The 18,907-nt window shown below is 43.2% G+C and overlaps 3 protein-coding genes and 3 non-coding genes across 8 annotated transcripts in view; 5 read left to right on the top strand and 1 right to left on the bottom strand.

The window, feature by feature from the left end:
* LOC145512648 (uncharacterized) overlaps window positions 1-1,709 on the bottom strand; it is a 30,180-nt gene extending 28,471 nt beyond the window's left edge. The window contains exon 1 of the mRNA XM_081506908.1: window positions 1,208-1,709. The gene's annotated coding sequence lies outside the window, so the exon portion shown is untranslated. The remainder of the gene's footprint in view (window positions 1-1,207) is intronic.
* Window positions 986-1,058, top strand: TRNAT-UGU (transfer RNA threonine (anticodon UGU)). Its single transcript has one exon. It is a non-coding gene; the product is annotated as a tRNA-Thr (tRNA).
* A 536-nt stretch (window positions 1,710-2,245) lies between the features above and the next one.
* Window positions 2,246-2,335, top strand: TRNAY-GUA (transfer RNA tyrosine (anticodon GUA)). The gene is given in 2 exon segments: window positions 2,246-2,282; window positions 2,300-2,335. It is a non-coding gene; the product is annotated as a tRNA-Tyr (tRNA).
* Window positions 2,336-3,524: 1,189 nt separating this feature from the next.
* TRNAP-UGG (transfer RNA proline (anticodon UGG)) lies at window positions 3,525-3,596 on the top strand. The gene has a single exon. It is a non-coding gene; the product is annotated as a tRNA-Pro (tRNA).
* A 415-nt stretch (window positions 3,597-4,011) lies between these two features.
* Window positions 4,012-18,288, top strand: LOC145512656 (angiogenin-2-like). Of its 2 annotated transcripts, none has more exons than XM_081506921.1 (2): window positions 4,012-4,129; window positions 17,679-18,288. In XM_081506921.1, exon 2 carries the CDS (start codon window positions 17,697-17,699, stop codon window positions 18,138-18,140), a length of 444 nt encoding a protein of 147 aa, XP_081363047.1. In that variant the 5' UTR covers window positions 4,012-4,129; window positions 17,679-17,696; the 3' UTR covers window positions 18,141-18,288. The 2 variants fall into 2 exon arrangements, with proteins under 2 accessions (XP_081363047.1, XP_081363046.1); XM_081506920.1 differs by having other exon boundaries at window positions 4,012-4,194.
* The window catches only part of LOC145512655 (ribonuclease 4), a 29,608-nt gene continuing 14,712 nt past the window's right edge, over window positions 4,012-18,907 (top strand). The window contains exon 1 of one of the 2 annotated variants that reach the window (XM_081506918.1): window positions 4,012-4,129. The gene's annotated coding sequence lies outside the window, so the exon portion shown is untranslated. Of the gene's footprint in view, window positions 4,195-18,907 lie in introns of both variants that reach the window. The other variant, XM_081506919.1, reaches the window with a different exon arrangement.

Raw genomic sequence — 18,907 nt, 5'->3', positions numbered from 1 at the left:
ACACTTAAGAGGGAACTCTGAAGGGCAACAACGATTCATAAATCTGGGTAAATCTGGGTGAGGGGAAACTGAAGATGTCAAACCTCTGACCTAATGCTTTTGTAAAAGTATAAAAGAAAACCTGATGCTTAAAATAAACATGCAGTCCCGCATTTTGAGTCAGGCAGCATCATTCTCCGCTGACACCGCTCATCCCTTCAGGCCGATTCCCTGGCTGCTGGAGCTGGACTCCGGCATAAGATCGTGGCATCTGGTCCCATCACTTCATGGCAAATAGGTGGGAAACAATGGAAACAGTGAGAGACTATTTTTCTTGGGCTCCAAAATCACCATGGACGATGATTACAGCCATGCAATTAAAAGACTCTTGATCCTTGGAAGAAAAGCTCTGACAAACCTAGAGAGCATATTAAAAAGCGGAGACATCACTTTGCTGGCAAAGGTCCATATAGTCATAGCTATGGTTTTTCCAGTATTCATGTAAGGATGTGAGAGTTGGACCATAAAGAAGGCTGAGCACTGAAGAACTGATGCTTTTGAATTGTGTTGGAGAACACTCTTGAGAGTCCCTTGGACTCTCAAGGAGATCAAACCAGGCAATCCTAAAGGAAATCAACCCTGAATATTGAAGGACTGATGCTGAAGTTGAAGCTCCAATACTTTGGCCACCAGATCCAAACAGCCAGTTCACTGGAAAAGACCCTGATGCTGGGAAAGATTGAGGGCAGGAGGAGAAGGGGAGAGATGGTTGGATGGCATCACCGACTCAATGGACATGAGTTTGGGTGAACTCAGGGAGATGATGAAGGACAGGAAAGCCTGGCCTGCTGCAGTCCATGGGGTTGCAAAGAGTCGGACACGACTGAGTGACTGAACAACAGATTGAAACGATGTCCAGGTTTTTTTGCCCAGTACATACAGACACCCTAATAAAAGTCCAGCAGAAAAGCTGTTTTACAGAACAACAGACAATAGTCATCAGCGTGGCCCTATAGCTCAGGGGTTAGAGCACTGGTCTTGTAAACCAGGGGTCGCGAGTTCAAATCTCGCTGGGGCCTACAGGGTGAATCTTTAAGTCTTTTTAAAATCTATTTCACCAGCTACCCACCTCTCTCAACTTAACTTGAACTTCAGCGGAAATTACGCTAATTATAACTTCCCTCCCGTTTCCAGATGTCCCAAATAAACACCCGAGCAGAACACTTACTTTTAGGTTCCAGTAGTAGGGGCAAGGGCTGCTTTGCCGCCCTGATTGTGGCAGATTCTGTGACAAACTGCGGCAAGTGCTGCCAGGCTCCGAGGACGCCCTGGCTTTGCGGGCCCACAGCAAGAGCCGTAGGGGGCGGCCCGGGCCGCAGCGGGACGTAAGGGCGGTGAGGAAAGAGATGGGATCGAGCCCTCAGCACCCGCTCTGAGCAGGTCTGGAGTCCAGAACCAAGTCCTCTTCCCAGCGTCAGCTGTCCCGATTAGGCGTTTGGGAGAATATAGGCTGTCCGAGAAGGTTCCATGTTTCAGTGGGGTTTCGAACACTTAAATATCTCAGCAGGAAAATTAAGGTCGAAAATTAAGGTCGAAAATTTATTATTGACTCAAATAATCTGTGGCTACCTCTTTGAAAACCTTAAAATAGTTTCTCCAAGAGTCAATTCTCATAGTAACATTGGGTTTAGCCATGTATTATACGTCACAGCCTCTCCCTCCGCTAGTCTGTGGACGTGTAAGCGGAAGGGAGAAGCAGCTCGCTTGTGCAAACGCTCCTGGATTTGGAGGCGAGCATGGGAAGTGAGGAAAAGGGAGGCCCAGGCCGGAACTCTAAGGCCCTCTCTTCTTCTTGGCTCGCAGTTGCGCGATCAGAATTGTGTGTTACACCACCTCAGCCCTTAGCTTTCCGATGCCGCGGTGTCTGCTCCCACTTTAGACACACATCAGGCCAGGAGGCCCGGGGCAGCGCGCTAAGTGAAGACAACAGGCCCGCAGATCGCCATGGCTAGGGGCGGCCTCGAGATCCACAGGCTCTAGGTACGCCAGTGAAGAGCTCACAGGTTAGGCCTGCTTGAAAGCCCCTCCCTGAAGCAGGAGAATCTAGCTCTAGAGGGGTTGTCCGTAGAAGTGTGGATGCAGGACTTTCTCCTAAGCTGGTCGGCTACGTGGTATCCACACACTGGCAACTAGTGGGCTATTGTGCCAGAGCCTCTGTTTATCGATGTTCTCAATACAAAATTCTAAGTAGTTAATGCTCGCGCTTCCTTCGATAGCTCAGCTGGTAGAGCGGAGGACTGTAGTACTGCCGAGTATGGGTATCCTTAGGTCGCTGGTTCGATTCCGGCTCGAAGGAGGGAACGGATGTTTTGGGGGTTGCAACCATTTAGTGAGCCCTGACTCTCCAATTTCTCACGTCGTTTTAAGTGTCCTAGGGTCTTTTTCTCCAGACCCATTTAGTGAGCCCTGACTCTCCAATTTCTCACGTCGTTTTAAGTGTCCTAGGGTCTTTTTCTCCAGACCTTACCCCGCTCCAAAGATGGTTTTGTTATCTTGAAAACGGTCCTGTTGGGCACGGTTTTCAGTGAAAAGGGGGAGTGAGCACTAACTCTTTCAACCATCTGAAGAAGTTCTGAGTTTGATGGTCTAACTGAATTTAGGTTGCCGCCTGAGGTTCAAAAGTAAGATCCAACACCACTCGTTGGTACTGAATATATATTATATTCTGCGGTCCTTAGAGCTCTATTTGCGGGACAAACCCCTGAGACCTTCATTCACTCTACACGCACATAGCCATTCAGTGAGGAGAGCCTTTCAATTTATTCAACTTAACAGATTTTTATAGTTCCAACGACAACAACAACCAAAAAAATTTTTTTGAGCTGGAGCGGGAAGGAGGAATAGGCTTTGACGTAAATTGGAATGTGACTGGGAAAGAGAATTTCAGACTGCGGAAACAACTTAAGTAAAGGTGGGGAAATGGAATGTTTGATTCTCATTCAAGGAAACTTCGGGGGTCTGATCTTTACGAACACGCCCCAGACTGGTTCACCTCCAACAGATCAAAATACTGGCTACCCGTATTTTGATGCCCGTCATTCCTGCCCCTAGGATTTTACACTCTCGCAAGTAGTAGCAGCCAGACAGATACACATCCTGGGCGTCTGTCCTGGTGTTCAGGACCCTACAGTGTTGCAATCGACCCCAGCTCGGGCCTTCAGGGTGCAACTCGGTTCTCTCCAGGTTCCCTCCAGTCTGGAACTCAAAGAGACTCCTCCGGGAGGGGCTTGTTGGAGCTCAGACATGGGGACTGACGTCTTGAAAAGCTGCCTCTCCTCACCCCGTCTGGCGTCTGGAGAGGTCCAGGACACGGAAGGAGGAGAATAAGTGAGGTTGGAGTCAGACGTGATACTTCATAAAGAACAGCTAAGCAAAATCAAAGGTAAACGTCTACACAAAAACTAGAAGTTCAGAGCAACCAGGCGGTCAATTGCTGACGGAGAAGTAGGATTCAGAGAGAAGCTCTGCACATGGACTCTTACTGTGGCTCGTTGGTCTAGGGGTATGATTCTCGCTTTGGGTGCGAGAGGTCCCGGGTTCAAATCCCGGACGAGCCCGGTTCTTTTATTCCCTTCTCCACCTCACCTTTGCTAATTGCTGAAAAAAGCTCTGTTCTGTGCAAATTTTCCCGCTGTTCTGTGCAAAGTTACCCGCGTTCCGAACTGTTTTACAAAAGATGTACACTGATCGAACATGTGGTAGCTGGAACTGGTTCTGTGTGCGGGGCCAAACTGCCTGGCGTACTGGATTCTCGCCAGCAGACGCCTGGGAGAGGCAGCCTTGCTCTCTGGAGCAGGGGCCAGAGTCCTGCAGTCTGTAGGCCCCCTCAGGCCGTGTCCTCTTGGCCAGTGAGCGTCGGGCTCAGACCTCCAAGCTCGATCTCAGCCCAGGCAGAAACCCACCCGTTCCGCCTAGAACTGGGGTTGCTCTGACGCCTGCTTTGGAGGCGGGTCCTGGCGGGAAGCGCCTCCTAGGAGAAGTGGGGCACCGTCCCAACTACAAAAAGCCTCTCACCCCGAACCTTCTCCACCTCTCTGCATCTTTGCGTTTCTCTCGACTCGACGTCGTCGTTACAAGGAAGAAGAAGCGGGTGAGAAACAAAAACTTCTGTTTCCAACGTCTTGCCCATTTCTGCAGACTTGTTCCGAGGCCGAGGTAGCTTCACACTCCCTCTCCTTCATCTCCTCCTCTACTCCTCCTTTTTTGGTAGCTTTATCCGGACGTTTGGGCGAGGGAGTCCCTTTTTAGCAGAGACAGTATGGAGTTCTGTGGGGAGGCGTTTGCGGGACTGGACTGGAGGGGCTGAGGAATGGGAAGGAAGGCAAAAGTTCCGTTCTTCTGCAGTTTGGGATCCCACATTCCTGTGCATAGTCTCTCCGTCTTGTCCGACTCTTTGCGACCCCAAGGACTGTGACCCACCAGGCTCCTCCGTCCATGGGGATTCTCCAGGCAAGAATACTAGAGTGGGTTGCCATGCCCTCCTCCAGCCCACATTCCTACTCCGCTGCTTATTTTCTGCAGCTGAGTAGAGCTGCCAGGATGAAATACCCGTTGCCTAGAACATAGGCTCTAAGTGTGACCGCAGAATTGGTGAACGGAAGGGAAATCCGAGGAGGGCTACACTTCCTCAGGAAAACAGGATGATCGCCAGATTCATGAACCATAACTTTTCCAGTTTTTGCAACCATAACTGACATTTGGGAACTCGTGTTTTCCTTTTCTCCTCTGTCTCCTCACCCTTAACCCACCTTCAGCCTGAGTTGTGAAATTCTTTGAGACACTTCGCCAACAACCTCTTCTCTAAGCTTTCTTAGCGGAACCTTGGGATCCTCAACTTTCTTACTCTGTGGCAGCACATCAAATGATAACGACACAGGCTTATTTAGGAAAGACAGTAAAAGCCATTTTCAACAGTATCTGGGGGCCTGGGGAAATCTCAAATGAGATAGCGGAGCAGAATTTGCCACCCCAAAATATCTTTTTGGCATATTATTTTAACTTGGTTGTTTTCTAAAAAACAGCAAACAAGGAGAAAATCCTGAAAACCTAGTAGGAGTTAGTTACCTGTTTGTAACAAGAAACATTTACATTTATAAGGGAAATCTCCATTTGTAAGAATGTCTCCCTTGCTGTACTGGGAAGAAGATGATGACCAAATCTCTACAAACTCTTGCCAACTGGAGAAGGCAAAGACTTAAGTTTGCATAAGAAACCTACTATTGTTTATTGTGCTTTTCCTCGTAACCTTATATAACTGACTCTCCCCACCCTCAACATCCTCTTTTGAGTCAAATTAGTTTGGCTTAGGAAAATCATTCTAGAAAAAGAGGAATGGTTCTGGTTATTCTTAAAAGAGCAGATATGAGTGTATAAGCAGTCAAAGCTAAGAGGTTTACCCAGTTACTGTTAGAAGCATTTGCCAGTGTGATTCATAAATTAGATGGCTGAGAAAGTGGACCACAGCAGGCTGATGAAACCCCTCTTTGGTTTTTATTGAATCTGTATTTGAGCAAACAGTCTCTGTAAACAGCTACTCCCAGAACACACTGAAATACCTGGGAAAGAGCAAATGGGCACAGAACCCAGAGTCTGTCAAAAACTGAATGTTTAATGTTTGTTTTTATTTGGAAATATAGGTAGGCCAGTAGGACTTTGTCCCCACCCTCCCTCAGTCAATAGGGTTTTCTACTTCCTGGAGGTAGAAGAGTGATCCTTATTTCCACATGGGCTTCATCCTCCTTTAACCATTAACTTCTGTTACTAAATAAGTTTCACACTTAGAGACCTAAAATGTTTTGTTATGAAGGAATTTGTAGATTAATCTCTTCCCTCCATCACCTACTTTTATACTTACCCTCGAGGACAGAACTAAACATATGTACTCTGTATAAAGGGAACAGTACACCAGCACTAAGTCCATAGAAGGACAACCCATGCTTCCTGTGTCCTTGTGCAGGGAAACTACTGGCTTGAAGGAGAGAGGGAAAAACATTTCGAAATAAGGGGGATGGCTTTAAGTTCAAGCTGTCAGAACATTTTTTAAATATATGAGCATTTTTTTCAGTTGGTAGTTGCTTCCTATCTATTGAAGGTAAGTGAAGTTTCTTCGTCATGTCTGACTCTTTGCAACCCCATGGACTGTAGCCTACCAGGCTCCCCATCCATTATGGTCTGGGCCACCGTGGCACTTCTCATCTGTTGAAGTTACTGACAAAAAGATATAGCATTCATTAATCATAGATTATGGGTAGTCCTTCTGTATTCAACAGGAATTAGTTCTAGGACTTGCCAAGGGTCCTCAACACGATGCTCAAGCCCCTTATATAAAATGGCATAGTATTTGTATTAATATATAACCTGCACACATCCTCCCTATACTTTAAATGATATCTAGATTACTTATAATACTTAGTACAATGTAAATACTATGTAAACAGTTGCTGGGACACAGTGAATTTAAAATTTTGCTTTTTAGAACTTTCTAGAATTTTTTTCAAATATTTTCGGTCCATAGTTGGTTGAATCAGAGGATGGGGAACCTGTGGATATGGAAAGTTAACTGTAGCTTCTCATTGTAGGTATTTTGAGTAAGCATTTCAGTTCAGTTGCTCAGCTGTGTCCGACTCTTTGCGACCCCATGGACTACAGCACACCAGGCTTCCCTGCCCATCACCAACTCCTGGAGCTTACTCAAACTCACGTCCATCATGTTGGTGATGACATCCAACCATCTCATCCTCTGTCATTCCCTTCTCCGCCTGCCTTCAGTCTTTCCCAGATTCAACGTCTTTTCAAATAAGTCAGTCTTTCCAATCAGGTGGCCAAAGTATTGGAGTTTCAGCTTCAACATCAGTCCTTCCAATGAATATTCAGGACTGATTTCCTTTAGGATGGACTGGTTGGATCTCCTTGCAGTCCAAGGGACCCTCAAGAATCTTCTCAAACACTACAGTTCAAGAGCATCAATTCTTCAGCAATCAGCTTTCTTTATAGTCCAACTCTCACATCCATACATGACTACTGGAAAAACCATAGCTTTGACTAGATGGACCTTTGTCAGCAAAGCAATGTCTCTGCTTTTTAATATGCTGTCTAGGTTGGTCATAGCTTTTCTTCCAAGGAGCAAGTGTCTTTTAATTTCATGGCTGCAGTCACCATCTGCAGTGATTTTGGAGCCCAAGAAAATAAAGTCTGTCACTGTTTCCATTGTTTCCCCACCTATTTGCCATGAAGTGATGGGACCAGATGCCATGATCTTAGTTTTCTGAATGTTGAGTTTGAAGCCAACTTTTTCACTCTCCTCTTTCACTTTCATCAAGAGACTCTAGTTCCTCTTCACTTTCTGCCATAAGGGTGGTGTCATCTGCATATCTGAGGTTATTGATATTTCTCCCAGCAATCTTGATTCCAGTTTGTGCTTCATCAAACCTGGCATTTCACATGATGTACTCTGCACATTAAGTTAAATAAGCAAGGTGACAATATACAGCCTCGACATACTCCTTTCCCAGTTTGGAACCAGTCTGTTGTTCCATGTCCAGTTCTAACTGTTGCTTCTTGACCTGCAGACAGATTTCTCAGGAGGCAGGTCAGGTGGTCTGGTATTCCCATCTCTTTAAGAATTTTCCACATTTTGTTGTGATCTACACAGTCAAAGGCTTTGGCATAGTCAATAAAGCAGAAGTAGATGTTTTCCTGGAACTCTTTTGCTTTTTCAGTGATCCAGTGAACGTATGTTGGCAATTTGATCTCTGGTTCCTCTGCCTTTTCCGAATCCAGCTTGAACATCTGGAAGTTCATGGTTCATGTACTGTTGAAGCCTGGCTTGGAGAATTTTGAGCATTACTTTGTTAGCCTGTGAGATGAATGCAACTGTGCAGTAGTTTGAACATGCTTTGGCATTCCCTTTCTTTGGGATTGGAATGAAAACTGACCTTTTCCAGTCCTGTGGCCAATGCTGAGCTTTCCAAATTTCGTGGCGTATTGAGTAAGCATATAAATGCATTTTAATGAAATAATAAAATTTTCTTTTTATTTCAAAATCTTATTTTCTGTTTTCAATCACCTCATTGTGCCAAGGTGAAAAGAAAAACAATTAGAATAAAAGTGACCTTTCATTATTCACCAACTTGCTTTTGGCATTGTCAGTTCTATAGACGGATTGTTGCTGCTGCTAAGTTGCGTCCAACTCTGTGCGACCTTATGGACTACAGCCTGCTAGGCTCCCCTGTCCATGGGATTCTCCAGGCAAGAATACTGGAGTGGGTTGCCATTTCCTTCTCCAGGAGATCTTCCCAACCCGGGAATTGAACTCAGGTCTCTTATGTCTTACATTGGCATATGGGTTCTTTACCACTAGCGCCACCTGGGAAGCCCAGGGATAGGTTGTGTAATCTCCAAATGTTTGTCAGGTAAAATCCAAGAGGAAGAGATAAGATTTGGCTGTGTTCAGAGGCTGGAGGTTGCCCGCCAGCACTACTGCATGACTCTAAAATCAGAGGCTGATCTGTTGCTTTTAGGCGATTTACCAGAGAAGGATGGGGTTATGTTGATTAACTTGTCTTGATCCCCTTGGACACTGGGAGTTGGCTGCTGCTTCCTAGTCCAGGGTTGCTAAGGCACTAAGGGTGTCGAAACGAGCCTGACAGCCTCCTCCCTAACAAGCAACTGGTTGATAACTTTGTTTTAAGACCACATTATTTGTATTTATAAACCTGAACTCTCTGATAAAAGATCTTCAGATTGACTCACAAAGCAAAACTCAGCTTTGTGGTTTGTAATGATTGATGATTTTTTAAAACTCAGTTCTTCAGTGTGTGTTTAAAGAATGATGTGTGGGTAATTTAAAATAGGTGCTCTTACTATTTACAATAGCTAGAACTTGGAAGCAACCTAGATGTCCACCAGCAGATGAATGGATAAGGAAGCTGTGGTACATATACACAGTGGAATATTACTCAGCTATAAAAGGAACAAATTTGAGTCAGTCTAATGAAGTGTGTGAAACTAGAGCCTATTATACAAAGTGAAGTCGGAAAGAGAAACACAAATACTGTATATTAACACATATATACAGAATTTAGAAAGACTGTAACAATGATCCTACATGCAGGGCAGCAAAAGAGACACAGATGTAAAGAACAGACTTTTGGACTCTGTGGGAGAAGGCAAGGGTGGGATGATTTGAGAGAATAGCATTAAAACATGTATAGTACCATGTGTAAAATAGATGACCAGTGCAAGTTCGATGCATGAAGCAGGGTACCCAAAGCCAGTGCTCTGGGACAACCCAGAGGGATGGGGTGAGTAGGGAGGTGGGAGCGGGTTTCAGACTAGGGGGACACATGTACACCCATGGCTCGTTCATGTCGATATATGGCAAAACCCATCATACTGTAAAGTAATTGTTCCCCTATTAAAATAAAGTAATTAGTTAAAAAATAAAATAAAAGAGGTGCTCCTCTCAAACAGTGTGTTTGCTCAGAAAAGGCAAGTGAGTGGGCACATTGTTAGATACGAGTAGAAGCCCCACATCCTGTTATTTCTCTTTGCTCTGTTAAAAATCAAAATTCAACTGAGTAAATTTGAAGACCTAATTGGCTTTGTTAAACAATTCATAAAAGGGACAGCATCTCATCTAGTAAATAAGAGAGGTGCTCTGAGGACCTCAGCACTGGAAGACTTTTACAGACAGAAACTGGATGGGTCAAGAAAGTTATTAGCAGGAGGAAAATAAAAAAGGATTGCTTCAGTCAAGGTCTTGTTTGATTTTGGAATTTCCTCATAAGAAAAACTGACTTACATAATACCCACCTCAAACAGTCCTGGTGAGGATTGAATGTAGCCATGTAAATAAATATGAGCCCTTCATAGAATGAAAGGTAACACTGATTATTATAATTATTATGATGATTTCAAATGCTTTACTGGTAGGCAGCCTGACTTCAGCTGACACCTAAAATACAGGGAGACTGAAAATGTAGAGGTGAGTGAATGACGAGAGAAGGTTGGTAATTTTTAAGAAGACGACAGTGTCCTAAATCCAACACCAGTGAAGGTGGTTGCTGGGGGTTTGTGAAACAGCTGGCCTCCTGCTGCTACCTGATATATGAAACCATAGAATCTGAAAGTGATCCTGGTGTCCTTGGGTCCACTTTCGATGCAGGCAACATAGTCATTTTGTGAATGGATGCAAGTCAGTGTTGCATTGATGGTGGGGTTAGTCAATTTTACAGCGGAAGATTGGACATTCACAGTCATTTGTGGACAGGTAAAGATGAAAGGAATTTCTGAAGGTTAATTGCTGGGAGATTGAGGTCAGGTGCAGGGTGCTAACAGCTGTCACATAACCTTCTCTGAAAGTGCTTTCCTGGTTCTATGAAACCTACTTAGCACCTGCTCGTGAGACCAAATCCTGTGAGTAAACAGAAAGTACAGTGGAGCAGCATCCTCCTGGAGGGCCCCATATTCTCTGCAGGCTTCTACAAGGCAGTTCTTGGAGCTGGCCCAAGAAATATCTTTGGGATCCAGATCATTGCATGGGAACAATGAAACCTCGGTCCTGTCTTGGGCAGGAGTAACAACCAGGGATGTCAGAAAAAGCCAACGTGGGGACAAAAGGCCACATTTATCAAACTTTGCCTCGTAGAATAAATCTCTAATCCAAAGGTGGGTTAATAGTTGACCAAATCATGCCCAGGGAAGAGGCGAACGACTCTCATTGTTTATTCAAGAGCAGTGTCCTTGGTTTGTGTGTCTCTGTCAGGTTTGGGAATTTTCAGACCTGGTCTCTCCACCCTGTTCATCTGATCAGTGTGTGATCAGAACTAGGAGGGACCTACAGATTCACTTGGCTGAACCCATCTCCAGGAACAAATAGCTGGAACCCCTCTGCAGTTGGGGGGAAACTTCCAGATTTTTGTAAGTTTCTTCCATCTGGGTAATCCATTGTTTTATTTGTCTGTTTGTTTTTTGTTTATATACTGTAGCCATCTATCCTTTTTAATGAAACTATTTTCCCCCATTTTAAAGCCTCTGGGCCCAAACTCATGAATTTAGAAGAAAATGAATTAGATTCCAAAGTTTAAAATGAAAACAGGTTTCTTTTGTGGATATCCTCTATGTAGATAAAGGCAAATTAGTGCCACTGGGAGCAAGTGGAGGGTTAGGACAGATTTCTAAATTGTGATAAAATCCCCAAAGCCTGGGGAAAGCTGTTTGCTGAAGGGTATCTGGAGTCCCATCTCACCCCCACCTCCCCAATATAGGTTTTGTATGACGCTGAACAAGCAAAGAAACAGAAAGTATATTTTTAGCTGTTAGTTTTCTTTTTCTTAAATATATATTTATTTATTTGGCTGTACCAGGTGTTAATTGTGGCACAGGGATCTTCACTCCTTGTTGCAGCATACAGGATCTTTAGTTGTGGCACTGGCACTCTTAGCTGAGGCATGAGGGATCTAGTTGCCTGACCTGATCAAGCCCAGGCCCCATGCATGGGAGTGTAGAGCTTTGGCCACTGCATCACCAGGGAAGTCCAGGCTCTGTTTACTTGTCAACTTCCCTGCTAACTTCTTTAAGAAGATTTTGGAGGAATTCCCTAGCAGTCCAAACAGGACTATGCTATGCTTTCACTGCCAAAGGCATGGGTTCAATTCCTTGTCAGGGAACTAGAATCCCACAAGCTGTGTGGTGCAGCAAAAAAGGAAGAAAGAAAGTTTTGGGTGCTCTTTGAAAACAAAGTGGAACACACCCCAAGATCAAAAGAAGGTACAGTGACCATAATTACTGATCACCAAAGGTTGGGGTAATTCTCTGGTGCGTGAAGTTTGATGGCTCCCTTGAATACAAAATACTGCCTGTCGGAGAGGACAAGAATGTTAATTTTTATAAAGACCAAGGGATTAGTTTGAGACACAGGATAAAAATCTAAAGGACATTTGAAATAAATTCCACTGCCAATTATGTGCTTGGGTCTAGAAGGATCTGTGTAAATGAGTCTGACTATCCTTGACCAAATGTGAGACTCTGCACCATTTGCTTAGGCAGGTTCACTTCTGTACCACAAACATTCTGTCTCTTATTTGTTTTTTCCCAATTCCATTTTGCCTCTCATTTCCGGAAGTTTAGAATTGCAAACATGTGAAAATTGAAAACAGTGTGTGAAATGGGGGAGCAGATGTAAGATAGAGATGGCCATAGTGTGTTTGCTAGGATTTGATTTCTGGATGTCTCAGGGAGTCAAAATTGCAATAAGTCTAAGCAAACTTTAGCTGAATTGTTACAGGATGAATGTGCAAATTTTGTAAATCAGAAATAAAGATATTCCTTTACTTTCCCAGACTGGAACATGAAGGCCTTCAACCTCCCATCAAACAAGTACCTTTTAAGGGTGCCAAGCCCTGAGGTAGGGTCAGCGCCTTAACTAAAGGTGAAGAGGGCTGGGCTTACACCCTGAGCCTTAAGGGATGATACATACCAGTGAGACTGGGCTCACATCATCCTATCATCTCTTTCAGCTGGTGGCTTGTGCAACCAACTAAATCCATACAAATTTATCTTTACAATTCCATGGTCACTGGACATTTGCTATGAAACTAGAAAGGTTCCCTTATGTCTTAATGAGAACCACGGAATTTCAAACTTTTACAGTGAGCAACTCTCATTTTATAGATAAGCAAATTTAGGTTTGGAGAGGAAAATGAAATCAGTCATTAAAAATATAATATATATATTGTGGGTCTGCTGTGAGGCATATCGTATGATTCAAGGTGAATTATATGCTCTCTGCCCTGTTGTAGATTATGCGCCAATAGGAAACACTTATCCTGGAGGAGGGCATGGCAACCCACTCCAGTATTCTTGCTGGAATAATGCTGTGGACAGAAGATCCTGGTGGGCTGCAGTCCATGCAGTCACAGAGAGTCGGTAACAACTGAGTGACTGAGTGGGGATGCCAGAAACATTTATAAGTAAATGGGTAATCGTTTGCTTAAGATCCCATGAATAATGGTTTGGGAATGGCAGGCATGAAACCTGATGACAGCTAAATCTTTGTTTGTGATATCCTGAGCTTTGTGACTTTTGCGTTGACACTCGTATCTAGCGAGGTGTCCTTGGTCTTAATATCTAAGGCATAGAGTGTTTGGACAGAGACTGTGGCCAGGCCTACCAGCTCACACCCCCTTCTGTGATCAGCAATATCCCCTGTACAATACTGATTCTGCCTATGAGGACCCACTGTTACCATAAGCAAGGGAGACAACATTCCTATCCACCACTGCCACCTAATGACTCTTTCGGGTCCTACCAGCTCAGGTCCTATTCGATTTTTGAACTCGGGGATTCTGGCCTCTGTTCCCAGTGTGACCATTCTTCCACCCTTGACAGCCTGCCATCCTACAACTGCCTTTACGTTAAAAGGCAATATTTGTCCATTGCAAAGCAGGAGACTTAACTGATTGCAATTCAAGAAAAGTGTCTTCCAAAAAAGTAGAGAAAGAAAACACACCCAGGAGACTGGAAGCACCATGTAAAGGTAAAGAGCTTGGCGCACGGGGAGCATGGCAGCCCAGCGGCTGTGGTGGAGCGGTGGCCCTGCAGAACGGCTTGTTATTCTTTTAGGCGTGACTCTCCCGGTCGTCCACACTTTCTTGTTAACCTCCCCAAAATACTGTTCCTGATTCTATTACAAATGATACTCCTATGTGCCTACTGGAAACCATTTCAGCGACTCTTTCTTTCTTTCAGTATTGAGGAATGACCAAAGAATCTTAGGATATAATTTGGTAATTCTTTGGTAGTATACCAAATTTGTCTGTAGATAAGATGAAACAGACAAGGTAGATCAATGCCAGATGCTGATTAGAAAGAGAGTTCATTTCGCTCAACCTGTCACATGCCTTCCTATGTAACCAGCAGAACCCTGAATCCTTTTGTCTTTCTAGAGTCACAGTTGTACTCCCAGGACTGTTTAGCATCACTACAGGCTTAGTGCTACAATTGGTGGTCTCTTTAAGGGCTATAAAAATATTTAACATGAAAATATGTTTATTGATTACACATAAGAAAAGCACAATATAAAAATAATTTAATATCCATGACTCTATACTGTTTATTTTTAAATTTAGAATTCATAAAGATTATAGTACAGTTAAAAATAAATTGAAGGTCAAATTTTTGTCCCATTTAAGAATTTCTCAGACAGTATGGTACTGGCACAAAGATAGAAATATAGATCAATGGAACAAAATAGAAAGCCCAGAGATAAACCCACGCACATATGGACACCTTATCTTTGACAAAGGACGCAAGAATATACAATGGAGAAAAGACAATCTCTTTAACAAGTGGTGCTGGGAAAACTGGTCAACCACTTGTAAAAGAATGAAACTAGAACACTTCCTAACACCGTACACAAAAATAAACTCAAAGTGGATTAAAGATCTAAACGTAAGACCAGAAACTATAAAACTCCTAGAGGAAAACATAGGCAAAACACTCTCCGACATAAATCACAGCAGGATCCTCCATGACCCACCTCCCAGAATATTGGAAATAAAAGCAAAAATAAACAAATGGGACCTAATTAAAATTAAAAGCTTTTGCACAACAAAGGAAACTATAAGCAAGGTGAAAAGACAGCCTTCAGAATGGGAGAGAATAAAGCAAATGAAGCAACAGACAAACAATTAATCTTAAAAATATACAAGCAACTTCTGCAGCTGAATTCCAGAAAAATAAATGACCCAATCAAAAAATGGGCCAAAGAACTAAACAGACATTTCTCCAAAGAAGACATACAGATGGCTAACAAACACATGAAAAGATGCTCAACATCACTCGTTATTAGAGAAATGCAAATCAAAACCACAATGAGGTATCATTTCACACCAGTCAGAATGGCTGCTATCCAAAAGTCTACAAGCAATAAATGCTGGAGAGGGTGTGGAGAAAAGGGAACCCTCTTACACTGTTGGTGGGAATGCAAACTAGTACAGCCACTATGGAGAACAGTGTGGAGATTCCTTAAAAAACTGGGAATAGAACTGCCATATGACCCAGCAATCCCACTGCTGGGCATATACACCGAGGAAACCAGAATTGAAAGAGATGCGTGTACCCCAATGTTCATCGCAGCACTGTTTACAATAGCCAGGACATGGAAGCAACCTAGATGTCCATCAGCAGACGAATGGATAAGGAAGCTGTGGTACATATACACAATGGAATATTACTCAGCCATTAAAAAAATACATTTGAATCGGTTCTACTGAGATGGATGAAACTGGAGCCCATTATACAGAGTGAAGTAAGCCAGAAAGAAAAACACCAATACAGTATACTAATGCATATATATGGAATTTGAAAGATGGTAACGATAACCCTATATGCGAGACAGAATAAGAGACACAGATGCATAGAACAATTTTATGGACTCTGAGGGAGAAGGTGAGGGTGGGATGTTCTGGGAGAATAGCATTGAAACATGTATATTGTCATATGTGGGGCAGAACACCATTCCATGTTCGATGCATGAGACGGGGGCTCGGGGCCGGGGCAATGGGATGGCCCGGAGGGATGGGATGGGGGGGGTGGTTGGGGGGTCCAGGAGGGGGAACACATGTGGACCCATGGCTGATTCATGTCAATGTATGGCAAAAACTATTACAATATTGTAAAGTAATTAGCCCCCAACTAAAATAAATAAATTTATAAAAAAATAAAAAGAAAAAAGAAAAAAAAAAAGAATTTCTCAGCATGTGTGATAATTGCCAAATCATAGCCAATTATAAAACGAATAAGTTACTCATAGGAAAAGAATTTGAAAGCAAAAATTATAAAAATCAGTTTCCAATTCACAGTGGAATGTTATGTTTATTGTTGGATGTGAGGGCATTCACATATGTTTGGTGAGATGTGGAGTAGAACTATGGTGGTTTATAAACAAGCCCTGTTTGTCACATTTTTTTTCCAAAGAACTGAAGGTATAGCAGAAACTACCTGCTACGAACAACAAATATCTTTCAGTTCTCAAGTTTCAAAAGACATAAAATCTTAGTGACTTGTAAGAAATTTGTTATCTATTTTATTATATTCTACGACTGTTTAATTCTATTTTTAATCATCTATCATTGAATTAAAATTGTGCCCGAGGAAGAAACACAGTATTTGCTCTCTGGGTGTGTTGAGTGTCTGTGACACACCATTCCTAAAATGTTTGAGCTTTACAGTTTGAGTTGACTGCTCTTAAGAGATGATAGCAGCTTTCTTCTTTTGAAGAAGATATTAAGAAATCAATACAGGAAATTCTAAAGCCTTTGATTTGATGAAAAGATTTAAGGTATTATGTTTGCTTGTTTTACCATGTGGTAATACTATTTGCCTATTGTGTATCAGTGTAGGTATGTATTCAGGGAAACTGAAAAATATCCTCTGAGAATAATCCTATTTGTTCCCAGTGCAAGAAGCTCCTAAGAATAAGCTTGAGTTCCTCTTCCTCCAGTCCTCTGTAAGAGCTGGAGGACCCAGCTCTTTTTGAAAATTCCATATTTCATATATGAAGCAAGTGTCTTTTAATTTCATGGCTGCAGTCACTGTCTGCAGTGATTTTGGAGTTCAAGAAAGTTAAAATCTGTCACTTACTTCCACGGTTTCCCTTTCTATTTGCCATAAAGTGATGAGACCAGATGCCATGATCTTAGTCTTTTTAACATTGAGTTTTAAGCTAGCTTTTTCACGCTGAATAAGAGGCTCTTTAGTTCCTCTTCACTTTCTGTCATTAGAATGTTATGATCTCTGGTTCCTCTGCTTCTTTGAGACCAAGCTTGTACATCTGGAAGTTCTTGGATCACATACTGCTGAAGCCTAGCTTGAAAGATTTTGAGCATAATTTGCTAGAATGTGAAATGAGCACAACTGGATGGTAGTTTATATAATAATTCCACCTTTGGCCATGAACCACCTATTTCTTGGGGAATTAGGTCTGCTTCCCTTCACCTCAGCACCTCAGGGTGCAACTGCTCTCGCTGTTCTTCTCACAGTCAACTGACGGATTGACTTGAGTGCCTTGGATCTGTCTTCAACAATCCTCTGATCACCCCTTCCCTGGGATTCAAGATTCCATAGAAGTGTCTCTTCTTCATAGCTTTCAGCATCTATCTTACTGTCTCATCTCAGTAAACTGGTGCTCCCATCCCTTCCCCATGGGTGCTACACCCTGTATTACGGAGGCACTTGGTGTGTCTTAATGGTCTTTGTCTTCCAAGACCTAGCATGGTGCCTGGTACCCAGTATGGACTTATATAGTGTTTGTTATTAAATTAGCTAATAACTGAGTTAAAGAGTGTGAATGGATTTTGTAATGTTACAACTTCTAGAAAGGTACATTTTCAGTGATCCTCAGGGATAGGAAAGATCAGCTGAGGCTGGAGCTGTGTTCAGGTGACTTAAATTGATCTTTCAAAGGAATCAATAGACAAAACAGATGAAACTAACCAGAAAAGGAAAAGAATATCACTAAGCAGTGTTGGAGGATACCTGATTCATGATACCCTGTCAGAGAGAAAAGTCCCTGCCTTTTTAGCCTAATTTGGCAATGCTGTTCTGTGCCCTACCTAATCTCCTTTTGCCCTTTACAGGAGCCTTTGTTGGAAGACATGGTCATGATCTTGAGCCCCCTGTTTTTGGTTTTCATGCTGGATCTAGCCCTGACCCCGCAAACCCTGGCTCAAAATAATGGGTACAGGGGATTTCTAAGGAAGCACTATGATCCTAGCCCAACAGGCCGCGATGACGGATACTGTAAAACCATGATGGACAGACGATCCATGACTAGACCCTGCAAAGACGTCAACACCTTTGTTCATGGCAACAGTGATGACATCAGGGCCATCTGTGATGACAGGAATGGAGAACCTTATGGAGCCGGTTTTAGAAGAAGCAGGTCTGCCTTCCAGGTCACCACCTGCAAGCATAAAGGAGGGTCCACCCGGCCTCCATGCCGGTACAGAGCCACAAAAGCCTACAGAGTCATTGTTATTCGCTGTGAAGATGGCTTTCCAGTCCACCTTGATGAGAACTTTATCCCTTCAAGACTATAGTCCAGAGCTGGCTCTGCTCTTCCTTCCTTGCATTTCCCCCTCGCATCATGGCAACATGCATGGCTAGGAATCCAGAACATGAGCTGCTGATCGTTTCTTTTATGCTTTACAATATGCTTCATAAATAAAAAGTCTCTGAAATCAGCAAGATTCAGTCTTCTCACTGATTCCTGGTCTATTGATCTTCCCTTGTTTTCTCTATTCAGCTTGCCCCAGAGAGGATTGGATGGCAGAGCAATTCCTTTTTCCTTATCAGTCATTTCCATCTCAGGTAACAGGGGGCAGACATTTCCTTTCTGTGAACGTTAGGATGTTAATTTATCTCTCAGAGATTGCTGGAAAACTTTTTCAAAAAAATAGAGAAAACACACCCAGCAGATTGAAAAGTGCAATGTAAACTTAAATCAAATCCCTTATGATTATGCAATCAGTTCAGTTCAGTCGCTCAGTCATGTCCGACTCTTTGTGACCCCATGAATCGCAGCACACCAGGCCTCCCTGTCCATCACCAATTCCCGGAGCTTACCCAAATCCATGTCCATCGAGTTGGTGATGCCATCCAGCCATCTCATCCTCTGTCGTCCCCTTCTCCTCCTGCCCCCAATCCTTCCCAGCATCAGGGTCTTTTCCAATGAGTCAACATTTCGCATGAGGTGGCCGAAGTATTGGAGTTTCAGCTTCAACATCAGTCCTTCCAATGAACACCCAGGACTGATATCCTTTAGGATGGATTGGTTAGATCTCCTTGCAGTCCAAGAGTATCTCAA

The sequence above is a fragment of the Giraffa tippelskirchi genome, chromosome 7 (assembly GCF_054371585.1).
Source record: "Giraffa tippelskirchi isolate mGirTip1 chromosome 7, T2T-mGirTip1v1.2.pri, whole genome shotgun sequence".
NCBI lineage: Eukaryota > Metazoa > Chordata > Mammalia > Artiodactyla > Giraffidae > Giraffa > Giraffa tippelskirchi.
Note: the sequence above shows the minus strand (reverse complement) of the source record. Positions and strands in the feature narration are given on the sequence as shown.

Coding starts and splice junctions, on each gene's coding strand:
- LOC145512656 (XM_081506921.1), top strand. CDS start 17,697: ATGGTCATGATCTTGAGCCCCCTGTTTTTGGTTTTCATGCTGGATCTA.